We start from the raw sequence: 22,074 nt of genomic DNA, 5'->3' as shown, positions 1-22,074 counted from the left end.
CTGCAAGCCCTGCCCTTCCCCGGGGGTCCTGGGACAGATCCCACCCCGGGGCAGCATCTCCCCTCCAGCGTCCCCCAGCCCCACCCGGCCCTGCAGAAGGGGCTCTGTGTGTCTGCTTGTACTGAGTGCTCAGGGTGTCCAGGAGCCCCTCGCGGTCTGGGGTCTCCCACCCACCCACCTGCCTTGCAGGAGCTGAGCCACATTTTTTTTTTTTTTTTTTTTGGCATTCACTGCAAAATAATGTATTACAGCACACAGCTAAAGCCCTAGCCTATGGACAAGCACCCGCACAGCCCTGTGCAAGGCGGCCAAGGGGCGCTTCTCTCCCGCTGCGCCCAGGGGACCCCTTGCATCAGCTCTTTCAGATCCTGAATCACCTTGGCCAAGGACTCTGCCTTCTCTCTCGGGGCCTCCTTCTTTCCTAGCTTTTCGCGCGGCTCACCAGTGCGGGCCTCCTGCTCTGCCCTCTTCTTCCGGCGGCACCGAGTGGCTGCTATAGCTTGTTCTGCTCCATCTTCTTCAGCTTCGTATCCAGTTTCTCCTCCGTTACTTCTGCGGTGACCACCTTCTCTCCAGGGTCATAGGGTTCGGGCCAGACAGAGCCACACGGGCCTCTGGAGAGAGCGGGCTCCGACGTGGAGAGCCCCCGGAGGTGGAGGGGCTGTGCTGGGGAGAGCCCAGAGCGTCGGGGCTCACACAGATGCCACTGGTGTCATCTGAGGGGCATCCTCCTGCTCTAGACCCCAAGGGACCAAGGCCGCATGCCTCACAGAGCCTGGCTTCCGACCTCGGGCAGCGAGTTCCGTGTCCCCCTCTCTCCGCAAACAAAAGGAATTCTCTGGAGTGGAAGACAGCGCCCCTGGGGGAAGGGGAGAGTGTGCAAGAACATGAAGGGGCAGCCGGGTCAGGTGCTGGTAACCCTTCCGGGAGATGGCCCAGGGAGGTTCACCGTCGGCGGGGGGGGTCCTGGAGTGGGGGCTCAAAGACATCACACGTGTCGTCCAACGTGGCCAAAAGTGCATCTGGTGTGGTTTCCGGGTAATGGACCCCAGCAGGGCATCCACGTCCAACGCCTTCAGATCCGTTTCTCCACCACCAGTCTGTCCCGGAGGAAGCACCCTCCCTGCGGTTGTCTGAGGCACCGACCGACCCATCCACAGCCAGCCATTCCGAGCGGCCCGGCTTAGCCTTGGGGCTGGAGAACCCACGAGGCTGGAAGTGCGCGGCCACCTTCAGGCGTTCCCCTGAGAGTCCTAAGATCTCTTCAGCCCCCAAACCCGACGGGTCAAAGGGGGACATCAAGGCCCCACCGACACCTCGCTGCCCAGGAAGCTCCTCAGGCCACGTGGCAGGGTTTGGATGGAATGGAGGAATGTGCTGCCTTCGAAGGAGTCTCGGTTGGTTACCGCCACCCCGCTGCTGAACGCCCTGAAAAGCACCATGGCAGAGCCTGGAACTGCCGCCAGCCCTGCAAACGCTGAAGCTGCCCCAGGCACTGCTGCCTCTAACACACCGGAGTGGCCGCGGAACCTACGGGAGTGCAGGAAGGAAAGCTCGCCCTCGCAGAGGGGGCAACACCTACAGCCCGGAGGAAAAGAAATGGGCCCAATCCCAACCCTACCCCTAACCCCTACCCCTAACACTAACCCTAACCCTAACCCTACCCCTACCCTGTACTCCCAACCCTACACCTACCCCCTACCCCCTAACCCTAACCCTAACCCCAGAGCTTAGTGTGAGGCTGCCCCACCCCAGTCCAGATGCTCTCTGCCAGCAGAGGGCATACGTCCCCACGTTGTGCTCCCCAAGACTTGTTTGGAAGATCGCACGGGATCCAGCAAGGATTCAGAGTTAGGGTTGATTGGAGCTAAGGAGTCTACCGGCCAGTGTCAAGGCTGGTGGGGCAGGGTCCAGCAGCCAGGGCGGCAGCTCCCAGCTGTCCTGTCCCAGGGGAGCCTGAGGACGTCCAGCCCTCACTTGTCCCAGCAACCTTGAGTGACACACGCACGGAAAAGTGCCAGCCAGAGAGGCTCCCGTGAACCGAGGTGCGCAGGGTCCTGCTGGGGGCCAGTCCCGCGGCATGGCTCGTCACCACGACGGCTGACTGACCATGCAGCTGCCCTGAAGCCTCCACAGGCCACGCTGGTGCGGTGTGGCCCAGGACAACAGGTGTCCACAGCCCCAGGTGGGTAAAGGCACTCTTCTCAGGCCCCAGGCAGGACAGCCTGTGGGCTCAGAGCTCAGCTCGCAGGAGCCCTGCTCAGGCAGGACCTGAAGACCCATGCCAAAGCTTGCGGCAAGGGTGGCTCCTTAACCCCCTGAGGGAGGCCAGGAATGGAACCCACATCCTCACGGATACTGTGTCAGGGTCTTAACCCACTGAGCCACAATGGGAAGTCCACACGGGTTGTTTTTACTTTTTGATTTTTGGGTTTTTGTGCTTATTTCTATTTAAGTCTCTATGCTCCATTCCTTGGAATAAAGTTCTTCTTGGGAGTGGGAGGTGCTTCTGGAAACCGGTCGGGGCGTGTGTTTCAGGGGACAGACCATTCCTGCAGAGGCTGTCTGGGACCCAGGCAGGGGTCCGAGGACCTGAGGATGGAGGGAAGAGGTGGGGGGATGGGGGTGCACGTTGCAGGGAGCAGTGAGACGTCACCCTGTGCAGCCAGGAGGCTGGGGTTCCCACAACGAGCCAGTGAGACAGCCGAGGACACAGCACGGCACTGCCCACCAGGGTGGCCCTGAGCCCATGTTGCCTGGCCTCTGCCCCACAATGACGGCCCCCTCCCCACCCTGCTGCCCCCAGCCCGGCCCTTCAGTTCCCCTGTGGCCCCTGTTCCTGGTCCTCACAGCCACCAGGGCCAGGTGACTGGGCCTGCCTTTGCTGGGACAGCCCAGGAGGCCCCTGAGGAGAGGGTGGGGGCCTTTGACCGCAGACCCCACCCACCACAGCAAAGACACTGCAGCCCAGGCCTATGTACCTGAAGGATGAAACGGGGGGGGGGGGGACACCCCAAGGTAGGATGCTGAGGAGGCCCCAGGGGGGTGGGGCTCTGCCATCCCAGCCCCCATGCCCGCCCTGGACAGACCAGTATTCACAACCCCTCTGAGGCAGGGCCCCGGACTGGCTCTGGGTCTCCAGGAGGCCGCCAGCCCCTGCAGGAGAGCGGGGGTCCTGGGGAGAGTGTTCTGCATTTTGATACCAGGCCAGGCTGCTCTGGACCCAGAGCCCCGGCCCCGAGTTTTGCACGCTGTCCCTTTCAGAGCCAGAACGGGCCAGCCTGGGGCAGCCCGACCACCAGCCCGTCCAACCCCCGGCCCCTGCAGCTCAGAATCTCCTCCAGAGTTCTCTGGAGGTCCTTGGAATGCCAAGAACGATTCGCCATCCACAGAGAAAGGAGAGCTGGCTGCACCTGATCCCGGGGCCAAGGGGGTCTTGCCCAAGAGGCGGAGCCTGCGGACGAGAGAGCGTGGCAGCCGATGGAGCAGCTGGCCCAGGGGGCTTGGGGAGGCGGCCGAGGGGAACGGAAAACGCCAAAGTGGAGCGGGGACTGAACACCTCTGTGGACCGAGAGGGAGGAGGGGGCGCTGGGAGCCGGCAGGCTGCGGGGCTGTGGACCAGGGGAGGCGGGGCCTCTGGGAGGAACTTGCAGAGCAGGTGGCAGGGGGAGAGCAGGCTGGGCCCCGGGGGCCACGGCTGCCTCGCATGTCTCTCTCGAAGGTCCCAGCTGAGCCCCGTGGGCGGCCCCAGGGACAGCATGGAAAGGATGGCGAGAGTGGCTCTTCCTCTGTCCTAAGGAATTCCTCTGGGTCAAAGGAGTTAACTTTTACAGATACTTCGGATAAAAGCAGTCACACAATATGTGACCTTTTGTGCCCGACTTCGCATATTCTGAGGTTCACTGCCAAGGTGGTAAGTAGCAGTGCTTTATCCCTCTTGAGACCTGTGTCCTCTTCATTGCATGCCTGGCCCTGTTTATTATTGCATCGGCTGACTGACACGTGGGTGGTGGTCCCCGCTCTTGGCTGTGCCTAGGGTCCTGCGTTGCAGGTTTGTGTGTAAGTGCTGTGGGGGAATATTTGCTTGAGCCCCATTTTCAGTTCTTTGGAGTGGAATTGCTTAGGAAATGCACGATGTGGCAGCCGGACTGAAGGAGTGGAAGCTCAGGAGGAGGTGTGACGGGCTCGGCCCGCCCTCCGGGAGCCCCAGAGCAGCAAGAGAAAGTCAGAGATGCCTTTCCCTAATGACATGGTGACAGACACCTCGCTTTGGGGGACCTGCCAGCAACTTGCAGGTGCAAGAACTTCTAGCAGAAGCGACCTGGGTCCCAGGCGAAGCCCAGGGACTCAGGGAGCTGACTGGCCCGCCCTGGAGTGGGGGATGTTTAGGAAGTTCGGGGGCGCGGGGCCCCTGTCGAGGTGCCTGGGCTGTATCCCGTTCTCCCCACGAAGGAGGGTCCCCTCCCCGTGAACCCCTCTCCTCCCCCTCTGTCACACCCCCGCCCCCACCCACTGCCGCTCGCGCCCACAGGCAGCTCAGAAGATGCGGTGGGGATGAGGGAGGGGAGGAGACAGACGCGCAGCGCCGCTCCACCCCAGGGGAAGGCTAGTTAGTGGCAGTGGTCTTGCCCAGGAGAGGCTGGGCGCCCGGGGATCGAGGCGCTCCCTCCTCGGCCTTTGCGGAGGGGCTATGCAGACAGTCTCGCCTCCTCAGGCCGCTCCGAAGCCACAGGCAACAAGTTAAAACTTGGGGGAGGGCCGCGGGGTGGGGATGGGGGCGCGGAACCCGGAAGCCCAGGCGGTGGCCGGGCTGCAGCGATGGCCTGGACAGAAGCCTGGCATCCATCCAATCAGGGCACCGTGAAGCTGGGGGCAAGAAGTACAGACAGGCAGGGGCCAAACTCTGAGGCTCTTATTTGGAAGCAACCTCCGGTGACGGTGACGTGCCGCGTTGGAATTCACCGCCGTGGTGCGAAGGAGAGCGCGACCCGCAGGCGCCTTAACAGGAGGGTGTGCCAGTGCCCGTGGGCGGGGCGAGAGGAGAGCGCCCCATTGGGCAGAGCGATGGTCACGCCTGCGCGGCGGCGGCCCCTCAAAAGGGGCCGGGTCCCGCGACTTTCGGTACTGGGCGGATGGCCGGGTGGAGAGCGCTTCCAGCGCTGCTGCTGTTCTCGCTGCAGGTGCGGAGGTCTCGGGGAGGGAGGACCCCGGGAGCCGGGAAGGGAGCTGCAGGTGCGGGGGTCTGGGGGAGGGAGGACCCCGGGAGACGGGAAGGGGCTGTGCCCCGGCGCGCTGCCCGAGTGGGCTGCGGACGGTCCCGGAAAGACCCGGGTGGACCTGAGTTCTGGAAGCAGAGGGGAAACGGGCCACCTTGCGCACTCGGGTCCACTCCCGAGCAGGTCGCGGCGGGAAATTTCTCCCCGACCCGCCCAGCCCCAGGCGGGACCGCGGCGGACGGGAGCGCGGCAACCGATGCAGCAGCGGGCAGCGGGCGGCGAGGACGGCGAGGGCGGAGGAGGCGCGGGGAGGCGGCCGAGGCGAACGGGAAACGGGGGGGCTGACTTCTCCGGGGAAGCGGGGGGCGGGGCGCCGGCAGCGGGCAGGGGGTGGACCGTGGACCAGGGGAGCCGGGACCTCTGGGAGAAACTTCCAGAGCAGCGGCAGCGGAAGGGCGGGCTGGGTCCATGGGGCTACCGCTGCCTCGCACGTCTCTCCCGAAGATCCCGGCCGGCCCCAGGGACAGCGTGGAAGGGACGGCGAGAGCGGCTCTTCCTCTCGACTTGGACGTGGTCCACGCTCCTGGTCCAGGGAGGCCAATTGATTTATTTTAATTTGGGGGGTGGGGTTAACAGCTCTGTTGCTTGATTGGCTGGATCGCAAGGCTCCTGCAGACCCGGTGACAGCCGCTCCTTCTCCGACCCCGCCCTTGTACTTCTCCACAAAGAGCAATAGGCACAAGCAACCCAGGACCTGGGAACTTTCTGCGGGAAACGTCATCAGCTGTTGGGCCCAAGCAACTTTCCTCCGCTATTTAACGCTTGTTTGTTTGTTTGTTTGTTTTGTTCTTATAACCCTCCCCCACCCCCTTTCCACTTTGGGAACCAAGGTTGTTTTCCGTGTCCATGAGTATAGTTTCTTCCCAGCAGGCCCGTTCAGTTGCATTGCGTCTGAGAGTCGGCCCGCACGCAGGTGGTATCATATGCTATGTGCCTTTCCCGGCCTGACTTTCTCCGCTCGGGATGGGATAGTCTGGGTCCATCCGTGCGGCTGCAGGTGGCATTCTCTCCTGCTGTACGGCTGGGTACCGTTTCGTCGTATAAATGGACCACATCTCCTTTAGCCATTCATCCGTGGATAGACATTTCGGTTGTTTCCACGCCTTGGCGATTGTGGATTCTGCTGCTCTGAACCTTGGAGTACAGGGATGTTTTCGACTTCGGGTGTTTTTCTAGACGTATGCCCGGGAGCGGGATTGCGGGGTCACCTGGGAACTTGGTTTTTAGTTTGTTCAGGACCCTCCATGCTGTTCTGCATAGTGGCTGCACCGGTCTACACTCCTGCCCACGGCGGAAGAGGGTTCCCCTGTCTCCCATCCTGGCCAGCATTTCCACCCATGGCCTGAGGAGGTCCTGGGCCAGGGATGGGATCGGATCCCCAGGTGTGACCTAGGCCACGGCCACAGCAATGCCAGATCCCAGCCATGTGCTTGGCCCGCACGGCAGCTCCAGCTCCAGGGTTAGCCTGGGAACGTCCACGTGCTGCAGGTGGGGCCCTAAAAAGAAAAGGTTTCTAAGTTGGATGAGGTCCCTTTGGTTATTCCCTTACTGCTAAACTCTTGATGTGCAGAGCTAGCGTAGCCACATGTGGCTACGGAAGGAGGGAGGCCGTTTCCCGGTTCGAGTATAAAGGGGCTGCATTTGTTGATCTGTCTGCCTGTCGATGGTCCGTTGGGCGCATGTCCGTGTGTAGCTCTGCTCAGGGCCGCTGCCGAGATCATTTCCGCGTGAGTCTTTGCAGGGACGGACACGCGGGGCCTCTTCTCTTGGGTAAAGGCCTCCGCGTGAAGTGACGGGTCAGGGGGTGCGCGTAGCTTTCGCTTGTTAGGAATCCCCAAACCCAGGGTTCAGAGTCCTGATGCTGTTTTGCTTCCCCAGTGAAATCGTGCTCGGTGACGCGTCTGTTCCGTTCTCTGCCCGGTTTTTACTTGAGGCGTTTTCTCACGATCGAGTTGGGAGCGGTCTTAAGGACGCTGGACACACATCTTTCCCCCACGTGTGCTTTTCCAAGACGTTGTCCCAGCCTGTGTCTTTTCATCCTCCCCGCAGTGTCCTTTGCGGGCATGTTCACCTTTTGATGAAATCCACTCTGTCGTTTGGTCTTCTCCGGACTGGGCCTTCGGCGTCGTGTCTAAGAACGGGGGTTTAGCCACGGGCCCAGAGAGTCGCTCCGAGGTCTTCTTCTCAGAGTTTTTCTGTTGTGAGGCTTGACATTGAGGCCTGGGACCCTTTCAGGGCTACACTGGGCATGGGGTGAAAAGGGTGTAGCCGCGTTCCTGCTTTTCACCGCCGCTCAGCGCTGTTTCTTGACGAGGCTGCGCTTTCTCCACCGCGTTGCCCTGGACCGTTGTCCCCACGTCCGAGTGGGATGGTTTTGGACACAGAGAGACCATTTCCGAGCCAGAAGTCCCCCGACAAGAAAAAGCGCCTCCCCTCCAGCCCTCGCTCAGCAGCCCCCTCGTCCCAGCTTGCCTTTCGATGACTGAGTGCAGGAGTTCCTTCGATAGGCTACGTCCTAGTCTCTTATCAGAGACACCATTTCCAAACCTCAGCTCCCATTCTGTGGGATGTCTGTTCACTTTTTTAGTAACGTCCTTTGTAGCACAAAAGGTTTGCCTTGTTGTCAAGCCCAGTTGACGTGTATGTACAGCTTTCCTCTTGTGGCCTGTGCGTGTTGGTGTCATACGCAAATGCATGGCCAAATCCGAGGCCATGAAGATTTGCCCCTACGTTTTCTTCTATGAGTTTTAGCATTTTCACTCTTATGCGTAGATCTTTGATCCGTTTTTTACGTTTTTTTTTTTTCTGCCATTTCTAGGGCCACTCCCGCGGCATATGGAGGATCCCAGGCTAGGGGTCCAATTGGAGCTGTAGCCCCTGGCCTACGCCAGAGCCACAGCCACACAGGATAAAAGCCGTGTCTGCGACCTACACCACAGCTCACGGCAACGCTGGATCCTTAACCCACTGAGCAAGGGCAGGGACCGAACCCGCCACCTCGTGGTTCCTAGTCGGATTCGTTAACCACTGCGCTGCGATGGGAACTCCCAGATCTGTTTTTTAAAACTGACTGATGTGGAATTTATTTAAGATGAACTTAGCCACTTTGAAGGGCCTGTACTAACGTGGCATTTAGTCCATTCTTTGCAGTGTTGTTCAGGCACCGCCACCGTCTACTTGTACAATTTCCATCACTCCAACACAAAACCCTGTGCCCATGAAGCAACCAGTCACTCCCCAGCCCCCTGTCACCAGAGTGCCTGGCAAGCCCCACTCAGCTTCCTGGCGGGAAGGATTTCGCTGTTGCCGACACCTCATAGAAAAGGAATCATACAAAATGCGCCCTCTTGTGTGGGCGTCTTTCACTTGGCATGTTCTTAGGTTCACTGACAGGTAGCAAGTGTCAGCGCTTCCTTCATGTTTATGGATGAGTGGGCTCCCATTGTATGGAGGCACCACGGCTTGTTTATCCACGAAGCTGCGGATCGACACGAGGGTTTTTTCCACGGTGTTTCCAAGGTGCTGCCTCGAACATGGGTGCGTAGTGCTGAGGGGAATATGTGCTTGATCCCTATTTTCCGGTCTCGGGAGTGAGTAAACAACTTGGAGAGTAGTTGTTGGTTGTGTGGTCATTTTTCTTCTTCTTCTTCTTCTTGCTGCCCCAGGGCACAGGGAGTTCCTGGGCCAGAGATGAGATCCACGCCACAGTTGCGTCCTACGCTCTGGCCACCAGATCCTTTAACGCACTGTGTTGGGCAAGGGATTGAACCTGCCTCCTGGTGCTACAGAGATGCCACCCATCCCACTGAGCCCCAGCAGGAACTCCTGTTTACCTTTTCGAAGACCCACCAGATGGGGTACCTCAGGGATTTTGGGGTGTCAAACCAACCTTGCATTCCTGCAATAAACCACACTTAGTCACGGGGTCTAATTCTTTGGATGTGCTGCTACGTATGTTTTGCTGATATCTTGTTGAGGCGTTTGTGTCCGTGTTCCTAAGAGACATTGGTCTGCAGGCTTTTCTAATACCTGTGTCAGGGTGGGGTATCCGAGGGACTCTGATCTCCCCGAATCAGCTGGGAAGTGTGTCCCCCTCTTCTCTTTGCAGAGGAGCTTGTGAAGACCGGGGGGATTTCTCTCTTCATTTCTGCTGGAATTCAGCCGCAGAGCCACCTGGGCCTCAGCTTTTCTCCGTGGCTGATGTCTGATGACTGATTCAGTCTTATCACTTGCTGGAGAGGCTTTACCGCCTTACATCTCCGCAGGGGTGTCTTTCTAGAATGCACCCCCTCCCGTAGGGTCAGAGACGTTCGGCCTCAGAGAGACAGAGTACACAGTCTTCTTTCAGAGCGTCTCAGTCCTCAGAGAGACGTGTTGCTTATAGGCAATGAAGTTCAAGCCCATTGTTTGGAAATGCACAGGAGGCGTCTTTGGGCTGGGGTGGGGGATGGGTGGGGTGGGGGTGGGGAGTGGATAACCTGGTGACTGAATCTGGGGGGATTCCAGTTTATCTATATTTTTTTTTCTTTTGTCGCCTGTGCCTGTGGTGTCATAGCCAAGAAGTCATTGCCAAACCCAAGGTCATGAAACGCTCCCCTTATTTGCTTCGAGGAGTTCTGTCATTTTAGGACTTCCCTTTGGGTCTTTGAGCCATCCGAGGACACCGGTAGGTACACAGGGGAGGGTGGGGGTCCAGCTCCATCTTTGGCGTGTGGACGTGTCCGTTTTCTCACACCGTCTGTCCTTCCCCCCTCACTGGCCTTGGCCCTCCTGTCAAAACTCAGCGCAGCGTCTTCGCGAGGGTCTGCTCGCAGACTCCCCGCCCACTTCCGTGGCCTGTGTAGCCCGTCCCCCGGCCGTGTCTTCTCTGTCCTTTACTGGAGCTCGGGAGGAAGTTTTGAAATCAGGGAGTGTAAGGTCTCCTACTTGGTTCTATTGCTTCAGGATTGTGTTGGTATTTGGCGTCCCTTGAGTGTCCATGTGAATCCCAGAGGTACTTTCCTCTCTGCAGAAAGCATCGTTGGGGTCTCGACAGGGATGCGATGGACGCTGTAGATCCCTCCGCACGCTGTTGGCTCTCACCAGCGTCAGGATGTTTCCCTGCACGGACTGCAGCTGGTTGGCGGGTCGCCTTGCGCTGCTTGAGAGTCATGTAGTCACCCATCCTCTCATTCCCGGCAAGATGCCACTCGGTCCTGGTCTATGATCCCTTCCCCAGGCAGCTGAGTTTTGTTGGCCCTTGTTTGTTGAGGCTTTTGGCATCAGTATTCTAAAGGGAACAGTGGCCTGCGGGTTTCTGGCCACGTGTTTGTCTGGCTTTGGTATCAGGGGGCTCCTGGCCTCACTGGATGGGGTTGAACGTGTTCCCACCTGTTCCATTTGGGGGGGAAGCCTTCGAGAAGGATTTTGTTGGCCACACCCACCGCTTATGGAAGCCCCCTGGCCGTGGATGGAGTCGGAGCTGCCGCTGTGACCTGTGGCACAGCTGGCCTTCCTCGGGAAAGCTTTCTGTCCGTTTTGTTTTGCCTTTGAACAGGCTTTCCGTCTCGTGGAATGCTTTGTGCTGTGGTGGTGCTGCTGCTGCTGCAACCGGGGATGGGCATTGACGCGTCTGGGGACCGCCTTCCTCTCTGGCCAGTGGGGTCCCACGGAGCAAAGGTGGAGCCCCGCCCAAGGGCCTCCTTCCTCTGCAGCCTTCACGCTGTGCGGCAGCCGCCACCAGTCGTGTCACACGACGGGTCTCGGTTTAGGCTTGGCTGATGGTTTCTCATCTGGGTGCTACTCCTGCCTGAGGGGCGTTGTGTTTCGAGTGGCAGCTTATTCAGGTGGCTCCGTGCCAGCTTTCCTCACTGGGGCGTTACTGTTTTTCCTGATGTCATGACTACCTGTCTTGTGGGGAGACTTTGAAACCATATAACGCCTTTTCTTGTTTGTTTGTCTTTTTGCCTTTTCTAGGGACGCTCCAGCGGCATATGGAGGTTCCCAGGCTAGGGGTCGAATCGGAGCTGTGGCCTCCAGCCTACTAGGGGTCGAATCGGAGCTGTGGCCGCCAGCCTACACCAACAGCCACAGCAATGTGGGGTCTGAGCCCCGTCTGCGACCTACACCACAGCTCACAGCAACGCCGGATCCTTCACCCACGGAGCGAGGCCAGGGATCGAACCCGCAACCTCATGGTTCCTCGTCGGATTCGTTAACCACTGCGCCACGACGGGAGCTCCGGAACCACGTGACGCTTCCGTTGTCGTCATACTTTCCTTTCCGCCTGTTCGCAGCTATTGATGGTCCTTCCCTGAAGGGACTGGTGCTATAATGTTTGAGAACTAGATTTTCTTCATCTTCTTCTTTTCTTTCTTCTTTCTTTCTTTCATCGCTGCACCTGAGGCGTAGGGAAGTTTCCAGGCTGGGGGTCGAATGGCAGCTGTAGCTGCTGGGCTAGGCCTAAAGCCGCAGCAGTGCCAGATCCCAGAGGCGGCTGGGACATACGCTGCAGCTTGCAGCCACACCAGATCCTGAACGCACGGCGTGAGGCCCGGGATGGAACCCACCTCCTCATAGCTGCTCGTCGGATTCTCAACCCGCTGAGCCACGTCAGCCGCTCCTTAGAAGTCTTTCTTTAAACGGACCTACGTAGTTTTTTCTCTCCCTTTCGGGTTCATTTTTCCCCACGATGAAATACTAAATAACCTGGGAGGAAGTCAAAATAGAATCTAATCACATCTGTAGTGAAGGGGGAAGGATGTAGGAAGCCGGGGTGGGGGGGGGCGATGAGGAAAACCAAAGCCAGGAAAGAAAGTGGGGGGGAGTCAAAGGAGACACACAACGAGATGGTGCGAAGAAGGGGGAGTGGTGATCCAGTACCTACGAATCGATTAAAGTCATTTGTGACTTCTCAGGCAGGGTTAGAGAGAAGCCTCCAGGGACATGGCCTTTCTACGAGCTGTGCCTTCGAGGCAGTGACGCAGCACCTGCATGTCAGGCGGGGTTCGGTAAAAGGAGCTGGCACGTGAGGGGCCGGGGAGACGGGGGCCTGGCCTGTCTTCACTGTGGCAGTCTCACCATCGCATAACAGAGCGTGTGTGTGGCTAAAAGTCTTGGTGGGGAAACGAGGTACCAGACATAACGCCAGAGGAAGGAGCCACAGGGAAGATAGAGTGGGTTCCCTTGTTTGCAGCACTTGCGCCTAACAAAGATACTTCGAACGCAGAATCAGGCAACACGGACCAGAGCCTGTAAGGGCCACCCAGCTCAGGTTCCCGTGAGCCTCTATGCTCATGGCATTTTCAACCACCTGCCCATCCCTAATCTTGCTTCACGTGTGTTTCTGTTTAGAGCCCGACTGCATGTGTCCTTAACGCATGACCGTGGAACTCACGGCCAGCGGCCCTGCAGTCACACCTGAACTCACTTGCCTTTTCACGCCTTCTTTTCCCGACACAAGTGCAACACACATCACAGACCCCCTGGCAGCCATTCGGCACCACAGCGGGAGACTATTTCAACAGCAAAGTCACCCGCAAGACAATAACATGAAAAGCTGGGTGGCAGAAAGGACCCATGTTGACCCTGGGAGCTGACACAAGAGGGCGGTGCCAGCCTGGTCGGCCTTGGCTGGGAAGGTGTCTGTCTGGGCGAGGCATCTCTTCCGCTTGTGCCTGTCCAGGACCGACGCCCAGGCCTGGACCTTGCAGACACAAATACATGTTAGGAAACAGGCCAGATGAAAATACAGGGTTCAGCCAGTCAGTCACAGGGACTGGCCGTCCTAGGGAAACAGATGTGAAAGTGTATACAAAAAATAACAAGGCCTCAAAATACAAAACGCAAAAACCGAGGTAATTGTATGATGAATTCTCCAAATCCACAAACTTAGTAGGACATTCTTCTATCCCTCAGAATGAACAACCTGAGTGGATAAAAGTAAGGATTGTAAAAATACGAGGAGCTGATCATTCGCGGGATTCGGTGGCTCCGTGTGCGCGTGCGTGCTGTGCACTGGCGTGGACAGTGAGGGACGCGTGCAGCCAGCGAGGCCCCCAGACACAGACTCTCAGGTCCCCGAGCCCACGCCACGGACGCTATCCTCTCTTGCCGGAGGATGCGCAACTGCTGAAAAAATGAACGCCACACGAGAAGAAAAACAAGGAGTCACAGGAGTTTCTTGGGGGCGCCTTGGCTAAGGGTCCGGGATTGTCACTGCCGTCATGGTGGTTGCTGCTGTCGTGGGGCTTCCATCCCTGGTTCGGGAACTTCCACAAGCCACGGGCACAGCCAGAGATGGAAGGAGAAAGGAGAGAGAGAGAGAAAACTACCCACCAAGAGTTGAGGAGTTGCCGTTGTGCTCAGTGGGTTAGGGATCCGACATCTTTCCAGGAGGATGCGGGCTCAATCCCTGGCCCCGCTCCCTGGATGAAGGCTCAGGTGTCGGTCAGGCAGGTGGCTCGGCTTCGACCCCCAGCTCTCTACCTTCCTTATGCCGCATGTTTGGCCATAAACCTCAAAAAAGCAAAACGAAACTTCTCTGATTTCCAAGGGATGGCTACCACCAAAGCTTTAGTTCTGCCCATGCAGACAGACGAGACATCACCGCCGAGAGTCGGCGAGACCACCTGCCCTGGGAAACCAGAGAACGGTTTTTGCGTGAACAAGGCTGCTCATGGAGCGCAGGGAGCAGCGTGGAGGTCACAGGAACCTTCCCAGGGCGCTCCCGCCACAAAGCCCACCCCCAGAGGGCAGGGCTGCCCATCAGGAGCAGAGGCTCTCTTGCTAATGCCCGTCTCCCCTTCCTGCTTGAAGGTGACCGTGACAACCAGCGAGACCCCCAGGGACTACAGCGAGCATGAAGCTCCCAGCGCCCGCCTCTCCGGGAAAGGCTGCCCGGCTGGTGAGTCTGGGAGGCCTTCCAGAACCTTCCAGGGCAGACCTCCTGCCTGGGGGAAGGGAGTCCGCCGGCCCTTTGAGCAGAGCTGGGGGCCGCCTGCGGGGAGAGCCTGGCTGCCTCGGGGTGGGGGGGCCTCCCCTGGGCAGCCACCCAGCGCCCCACCTCTGCACCCGCAGTGGCAGAGGGGGGCCTCGTGTGACAGAGGGGGTGTGCTTGTGTGCAGGTGGAGGAGGTGGGTTCAGCAGGGCTGGGGGGACAGAAGGGGGCTGCGTGCCCAGGCTGGACGTGGCCGCCTTTGCTCCCGAGTGAGGGAAGCTGGCGTCACACACCCACACACACACACACACACACACACACACACACGGCAAGTCCTTGCGGCCCCCTCCGTCCTCCTGAGGATGCTGAGAAGTGGCATCCGCCTGGCGGCCCACCCCCACCCCACAGCCCCTCACGGCCAGTGGCTGCCACGGCCCAGGGCCTTCGTGGGGAAGGTGGTCAGAGGCCCCTGGCCCCCACCCCCTCCGCACACACAGACAGGCGAGCCCACGTGACCCACGAAAGCCCCTTCGTGGTCTCCTCTGGTGAAAGGGCAGCCGCCAGCTGAGCCACCACGTCAGCCACTCACCCGCCCACACACACACACATGCCTCGTGTGGTTCACGAACCTGCGCCTTCTCGGGGTTCCTGTTTCAGAGACCGAGCACCCCAGGCCTGGACCCCTGGCCTGGTACCCTCCCCACACTCACCTGCCCCCCGCTCCCGTCCACACACGCACACCTCTGCCTTCACACGCACCTACACGAACCACAGGTCGGACAGAGGGAGACCCCGCTGGTCTGATGCGTGATCTCGGGCGCCCCACCCAGCGCCCTCGCCCTGCAGGGCGTCCGTAAAAGCCGAGGGGGCTTCAGGTCCCCAGGTCCCGGGACACCTGTGGCCTTGCATCTGTCCAGAGTGTTCCAGAGAGACAGAGCAGAGGGCGGGTCCTGCGAGGGGTGGCGGCAGGCCGTCCTGCAGAGGCCTCGGCGCCCAGACGGGGCCCCGCCTCCCCTCTGTGTCCTGCCTCACACAGGCCAGTATGTCAGCCAACCGATGGCCGGGGACCCCGGTGTCGTAGCGTGCAGGCCGTGTCAGCCTGGAACCTTCAGTCCCTACGCCAGCGAGGAGACCAGCTGCCTGCCATGTGCCCTGTGCCGGAAGGGTAAGTGGGCTGCAGTCAGGCCAGCGTGTCCCCCGGGGCTCGGCCAGGGGACCGTCCCAAGGCACGTGGGCGCAGACGAACAGGGCGATGAGCTGCCGGAGCAGCCGTCACGCAGGGCTGGCTTTTGGCAAGATGGGGTGTTGATGGGCTCAAAGCTCCACCGACAGGTCGTGAGCGTCTCAGGGCTCCCGTGTGTCAGGGCGATATACAGACACACGTCTGAACGTCTGTATGTTGGCGACAGGTGGTTTTTGGACCTGTAACTTAAGGATTACTTTTATGGAGTTTCCTGGTGGCCTAGAGGTTAAAGATCCAGAGGTGTCACGGCTGTGGCTTGGGTCACTGCTGTGGTGTGGGTTCAAACCCAGTACCGGATCTTTCGCGTGGTGGGGACACAGCCAAAAAAAAAAAAAGATGCCTATTGATGTGTGTGTGTGTGTGTGTGTGTGTGTGTGTGTAGAGTGAGAGAGAGATTTATGCATATATATAAATAAAACTTGTGCATTAGTGAATCAGGGTTCTGTACATCACAAACTAAGACAAATTATAAATCAACTATGCTTCGATGAAATACACTTTTACACAAATTCCGTTTGCATTAGCAAAAACAACCCAAAACGCTGCTTTGGAATTACTCCAGCACAGCACAGACAACTGCGTTGTGACCAAACAGCATTCAAGGGAACCTCGCTATGGAGAGACAGACCTCGAGGCTGCAAACGCGTGACTAGGTTTTAAAGACACCTCTTCTCCTGGAAGGAGCCCTAGATCCGGTGCACCCCCCACCCCCCGGAAACCCCAACAGGAGGCCTCAGGTCAGGGTGCTGGACGCCTTCCACACTCACAACTGTTACAGCCTAAAGATCGTGACGGGGAGTTCCCGTGTGGCGCAGCCGGTTAGGGACCTGGCACGGCAGCTGCGCCAGCCCGGATCACTCCTGCGACTTGGGTTCGATCCGTGGCCTGGGAACATCCAGCTGCCGTGGGTGCGGCCAAAAGAGAACACCAGCCCCACAGGCGTTTCCCTGCACCCTGAGAAGGGGACATTTGCCGCGACCTCCTGAAGGGCGCAGACCAGACGGCACAGGGGCTGCCACGGCGCGAGACTGTGGACCAAGAGGCCGGTCTCGTGGGGTGGACAGCAGGACGCACGGAAAGAGCCCCATCGTGGGAAGTGCGGGTGTGGCCCTCCCGGGCGACAGCGTGGACCCCTGGGTCGATGCTGAGAGGGGACCCATGGTCCACACACAGCCCTGCCCCTCTGTCCTCCGTGGGGCACACAGGACGACAGAAGGATCTGGAGAAGTTTCCGAGCAGCGCTCTGGCCCTGCCGCCGCTGGCAGGGGCCCCGGGGTCTGGCCGTTCCCTCCTCCCCGCCCCTGCAGGGAAGGGAGGGTGCCTGTGACGGTGCAGCGGGTCGCGGTTGGCACGAGCAGGACAGAGTCCCGGCCCTGGTGACTGACCGTCGGCCTCTGTCCAGCAGATCAGGAGGTAGTGACCGAGTGCTCCCCGACCAGAGACCGGCAGTGCCAGTGCAAGCGGGGCCACTTCTTCTGCGACTCCACGGACTGCGAGGAGAACTGCTTCCGGTGTCAGAGGTGCCCGCCTGGGGTGGGGAATGAGGGGGAGTGGACTGATCGGGGCCTGGGCCTGGGTCCCCCCAGCCCCCGACGCCGCTCAGGGCCCAGTGGGCTTGGGGTCCCTTATGCAGCTGCCCCGTCCCGAGCTTCCACCTTCCCTTCTGTGCAATGGGGCAACGGGTGCGCCCTGCTCCGAGGGGCGCCCCGAGGATGAAGGCAGACCGAGCGCCTGGATGTTTCCATCTGGCGCCCGGACTGGAGCCCGGGCTGCGGCAGTCCCAGCTGCTGAGGACCCCGCTGTGGGTGACATCACGGGCCTGGGGGCCCCAGCGATGGGGGAGGCCTCCACCCACGAGCAGTGACCAGTCCCTGAGCGTGGAGGGGGCGCCTGGAGGCAGGTCTCTGGGGCAGAGGTGCAGCGGGGGAGGGAGCCCTAGAAAGTTCTGGGGCGGGAGCCGCAGGCAGGGCCGTGCGTGGGGCCGGTCCCCCGCCACGGTGCGCGTTGGCTGGGCTGCGGTAATGAAACAGCGCCCGTGGACGGCGAGGGGGACAAGACAGATGGGTTTTTTCACAGCTCCAGAGGCCCGACGGGGAGGCGCAGGCGTCCGCGGGGCCCGCTCCCTCCGAGGGCGCCGGGAGGACCCTCCCTCACGCCCTCCAGCTCTCCATCTGCCGGCTGTCCTTGGCGCTGCTTGGCTTCTAGAGGCATCTCTGCAGTCTCTGCTTCCACTGGCAAGGGTCTCCCCCACCCCCGCCCGCCCGTTTGTGTCCCTGCCCCTGCTCGTGGCCCACTCTGTGTTGGCACAGTTCCCTTCTGGTGAGCACACTGGTCGGGGACTCAGGGCACCCCGATCCAGGATGAGACCTCCTAACACGACTACCCTGCAAAGACCCTTTTTCCAAATAAGGCAGCACTCTGTGGGTCCGAGTAGGCAGGGATTTGGGGCGACTCAGGGGAGACGTTTACGGCGGTAAAGCCTCGTGCGAAATAGCTCTCCTCTGGAGACTCTTAAACCCAGCTCAGACCGTGTTCAGGTGGTGCCCGTGTCCCTGCCATGTCCACAGTGAGGGCTGCCTTCAGGTCTGGCTGGATCAGGGCTCTGGCTTCTCTCGCCTGTTGCCTTCTCTCTGAGCTTCCTCTTCAGCTGACTTCCCTTTTGGTAGGGACGTGGCCACAGCAGGCCCTGTCCTCAGAGCCACACACGGCTCTATCTGGGAACAGAGCCGGGAGGGTCCCTCCCCGTTGGTCCGAGGATTCCCAAGCTTTATTGTCACGGAGCCGTTAGCGTCCAGAGAGCCTGGGCCATGCTGGGCACGGACTGCCTGGAGCCTGGCGGGCCTGCGCCGGAGCCGGGGCTGGTCCTCTCGCCCTTGACCTGTGCGTGGTCAGAGGCTGCGGCGGCCCGGCCTGGGGAGGGGGCGTGGCGCTGAGGTGTCCTTCTGTTGCTCCCAGGTGTGAGCACAGCGCCGTCCTTCGACCCTGCAATGCCACCAGGGACGCGGTTTGTGCCGACAGACCTCACCCACAGCCGGGTAAGGGTCTTACGTGCATGGAGGGAGGAGGTCCCTGGTGGCCCAGCAGTTATGACCCGGTGTTGTCACGGCTGTGGCTCAGGTTCAGTGCCTGGCCTAGGAACTTCCAGGACCTACCCCATCTTCGTGGGGCCTTTTTTGTCCCGTTATCAGGTCTCCTGGGGGCACAGGGCCTGCCTTTGATGGTGGTAGTGTGTGTGGCGGTTTTTGCTGCGCCGGGTGGTGCAGTTGGGACCATCGAGCCCGAGCGCCCGTCGGAGGTTTCAGGCCCTTGGCGGCCTCTCTGGCGGTCAGAGCTCCAGGCGCCTCCCAGGCCCCGCGGCCCCGCCCTGAGCCCAGGCTTGGGCCTGAGCAGAAGGCTGGGGGCGGCCTACCTCCCTCCAGGAGGCCTGGGGGCGGTGCTCAGCTCCGGGCCTGGAGGACGGCTGTGCTGCCCCCTCCGCCGAGAGCCGGGCCCCCTGGCTGCGGGGCTTGTCACCTGGCTGAGGAGAGTGGCCCTGACCCTGCAGGATCGAACCTCTGTGTTGCCTCCTTCCAGGAGACGGCAGCACGTTGTTCATCGTTCTGGGGGCCCTGGCCCTGCTCATCCCCGGCCCCATCGTGTTCTGCTGTAGAAGACGCAGTAAGTCAGAGTCAGATGGATCCTGGAGAAAACCCGAGTGGAAAGAGCGTTGGAAACGGGGTCCGGGCTTCGTGACCAGGCGCTTGGGGTCTGAACGCAGTTCTGGGGCCTCCTCGTCCGGGGGCCCCTCTCGGGTCTGAGCTCAGAGCCGCCGGCCCCGCGCGCCCCGACGTGCGGGGCTTAAGAGCAGAGGCTCAGGTCCGCTGGCGGGAGCCGGGGTGTCCGGGGCGCCCTGGGCCGGGAAGCAGGGACGGACAGGTGCTGCTCCAGCCAAGGGGCAAAGTGGGGGAGGCGGGGCCGCCTGACTAAGTCCCTGTCCTGCCTTTTCCCAGTCTTGCGGCTCTTCCAGTGGGTGGCCAGTCGCTGGAAAGGTAAGGACGACTTCTTTTCCTTTTGATTGAGGGCCGCTCCCGCGTCACCTGGAAACGCCCAGGCTAGGGGTCCATTCAGGGCCACAGCTGCCGGCCTCCCCCAAGCCACAGCAGCCCGGGATCTGAGCCACATCTGCGACCTACAGCACAGCTCACGGCCACGCCGGAGCCTTCGCCCAGTGGGCGAGGCCAGGGATCGAACCTGCGTCCTCCAGGGTGCTAGTCGGATTCATTACCGCTGAGCCATGACGGGAACCCCTCTGTCACGGTTGACAGCAGTTCTTTTCCGTTCGCGTCTGTTTGATTTGCAGGCAATGAGCATGAACAAGGCAGCTTGGTAAGTATCAGCCGGGATCTGCCCCGTGGGGACCCGGGAGGCGTCCCGGGGGGCGCAGGGCAGCCCCAGGCCTTCCCACCAGTGTCCACACGTGGCCCGTGCGGTGGTGTCTGTGCCACCTTCTCAGAGCCCTGCAGGGTCTGTGTCGGCAGATCTCAGTCCTGCCGGTTGTCTGAAGCAGGGGACAGAGGGCTCTGTGTGGCTCCCGGGGCTGGACCCACAGCGCCCAGACCGCGGGGTTGAGAACGAGTGGAACTCACCGTCCTGCGCAGCTGGACGCCAGAGACTCGAAGTGCCAGGGTCAGCGGGGCCAGTTTCGGGGGGGCTCTCGAGGAGTCCTGCCCTGGTTCCCGCCATGGGGACTGGACGTCCTTGGCCAGTAGATGCATCGTCCAGCCCCTGCCACCTCCCGTGGCCTGTCCCCCTGTGTCTCCATCCTTGGACCCCTCCTCTGAAGGACACTGGTCCTGGGCCACAGGTCCCCTTGAGTCCACTCTGACCTCGGCCAGCACGGGTACTAGGGCTTTGGACATGGCCCTATCTTTGGGGCCAGCTGTCAGCCCCCCTCAGGCTTCTCTTGGGCTCCCCAGGAGTCAGGGGCCGAGCAGGGCCCCGCCCTCCTGCCGTGTCCTCTCACACATGGCGCTGCCCTTGCGCACCCATCCGAAAGCTGGCATTTCTTTGCTTGGCAAGGGCCTGTGCTCCAGGCCGCTGCCGCCAGAAGAAATGGCTTTGTCCTTTAGGCACATAGATGGAACCGGCCCTGCGAGATGCTGCCGCTCAGAGACCCGGAGAATGATGAAGTCGCCTCTCTAGACGGGAGTAGCCCGCTGGCGGTGAGGAAGGGCTCGGCCCTGGCGCTGGAGGCCGGCACCCGCCCGGAGCCCTCCCAGGCCCCTGGGCAGAGCTGTGAGCTGCAGGAGGTGGTGGCCGAGGGAGGGCCAGCAGCCCCCGAGCGGATGCTGCAGACGGAGGCTCCCGAGGCCTAGGGAGCCCAGGCCCAGGCGGAGGTGTCGGCCTCCCTGGAGCAGCTGGAGCAGGTACGGGCTGGTCTGGGGACGCTGGAACAGCCTCTCGAACTCCACCCCCGGGCGCAGAGGACATCCCTGTGCCTCCAGGAATGGGCGCAAACTTCCTTCGCGGCTTTGTTTTTTGCAGCCACCGAGAGGGTCTACTGTGAGTTCGGATGTAAGGTTCCAGAAAGCAGCTGGAAGATGTTTCGGGACTTAATTGGACTTGAAGGAGACGACAAACACCCAGGGCCTTTGGAAGAGCTCCTTAGCGGAGGAGGGAGCAAGGGAGGGACGCTCCTACTTGTAAACTCACGGCTGGCCTCCATGTAATGCAGCTGCATGTATATTTGCAAAATATTGTCGGTGATTTGGTTGCTGCTAATACCTTACCTGGGTGTGCAGAGATGCCCCAGTGAGCTCCACTGGGGGCCTGTCCGCAGGGTGCTGGATGCCTAGGGTCCGAGCTGCCTTTGCAGTCCTGATCCCATCCCAGATGTACTTTCTTTTGTTTTGTTTTGTTTGTTTTGTCTTTTGTCTTTCTAGGGCTACACCCATGGCCTGTCGGGGTTTCTAGGCTAGGGCTCTAATCAGAGCTGTTGCTGCCGGCCTCCTTTTCTCTCCTACAGACTATGGAGATGGCTTCCTGTCAAAGTTTGCTTTCCTTCTAGTTTAGGCCAATCCATTCAGCCTCCACAGGGCAACTGGGATGCGAGTACTAATCACAATTCCAGTCAATCTGCTGCATCTCTGCCTTGCTTGACTTTGTTTCAAGAAGCCCCAGCCCTAGCCCGTGTCCCAAGCCCCAGGCTCAACAGGGCTGCTCCACATTTCCTGGCGTCACACTGGATTACTTGGTGGCTGGTTCCTGTTGGGGTCACTTTCAGGACAGTCCCCTCTGCATAGAATCCACTTCCCATCTGGCCGCAGTGTTCCTCTGGAAGCCTCCTTCCAACTGGTCCTTCCTCCCTGGCCCTTGCGAGGCCCCGTCTGACTGCCTGGCTGGAGCTGGTCTCCACACCACCTGTTGCAGTGCTGTCTTAAACAAATAAGCTTGAGATAATATTCTTTAAATATACATTTTTATTAATGTAGAGTTGATTCGCAATGCTGTGTGAGATGGTCTGTCTTAATGCCTCTCTCCCTGCGGAGAGACTGCGACGTTCGCTGGAGCCTTGCACCTGGCTGGTCCCAGCCTCCTATCCTCTCCCTACACAAAAGAGAAGGCCCTGGATGCTTTGGCGCTCCGGCCGCAGCGGGATC

General features: G+C 60.3%; 1 protein-coding gene and 1 pseudogene across 2 annotated transcripts; one reads left to right on the top strand and one right to left on the bottom strand.

The window, feature by feature from the left end:
• Positions 1 to 238: 238 nt before the first annotated feature.
• Positions 239 to 2,082, bottom strand: LOC100737763 (cyclic AMP-dependent transcription factor ATF-4 pseudogene; annotated as a pseudogene).
• A 3,038-nt stretch (positions 2,083 to 5,120) lies between these two features.
• On the top strand, positions 5,121 to 21,919 carry LOC100627067 (uncharacterized). Of its 2 annotated transcripts, XM_085010427.1 has the most exons (11): positions 5,121 to 5,180; positions 14,073 to 14,160; positions 15,230 to 15,358; positions 16,842 to 16,956; positions 17,513 to 17,670; positions 18,392 to 18,471; positions 19,010 to 19,093; positions 19,426 to 19,464; positions 19,776 to 19,801; positions 20,545 to 20,841; positions 20,960 to 21,919. In XM_085010427.1, exons 1-10 carry the CDS (start codon positions 5,133 to 5,135, stop codon positions 20,615 to 20,617), a joined length of 840 nt encoding a protein of 279 aa, XP_084866553.1. In that variant the 5' UTR covers positions 5,121 to 5,132; the 3' UTR covers positions 20,618 to 20,841; positions 20,960 to 21,919. The 2 variants fall into 2 exon arrangements, with proteins under 2 accessions (XP_084866553.1, XP_020938294.2); XM_021082635.2 differs by lacking the exon at positions 17,513 to 17,670.
• The last annotated feature ends 155 nt before the right edge of the window (positions 21,920 to 22,074 follow it).

This window comes from Sus scrofa, chromosome 2 (assembly GCF_054392235.1).
Source record: "Sus scrofa isolate SSC_HxYL_T2T_F1_AM1 chromosome 2, Sscrofa_HxYL_maternal_Yorkshire_Landrace_v2.0, whole genome shotgun sequence".
Classification (NCBI taxonomy): domain Eukaryota; kingdom Metazoa; phylum Chordata; class Mammalia; order Artiodactyla; family Suidae; genus Sus; species Sus scrofa.
Note: the sequence above shows the minus strand (reverse complement) of the source record. Positions and strands in the feature narration are given on the sequence as shown.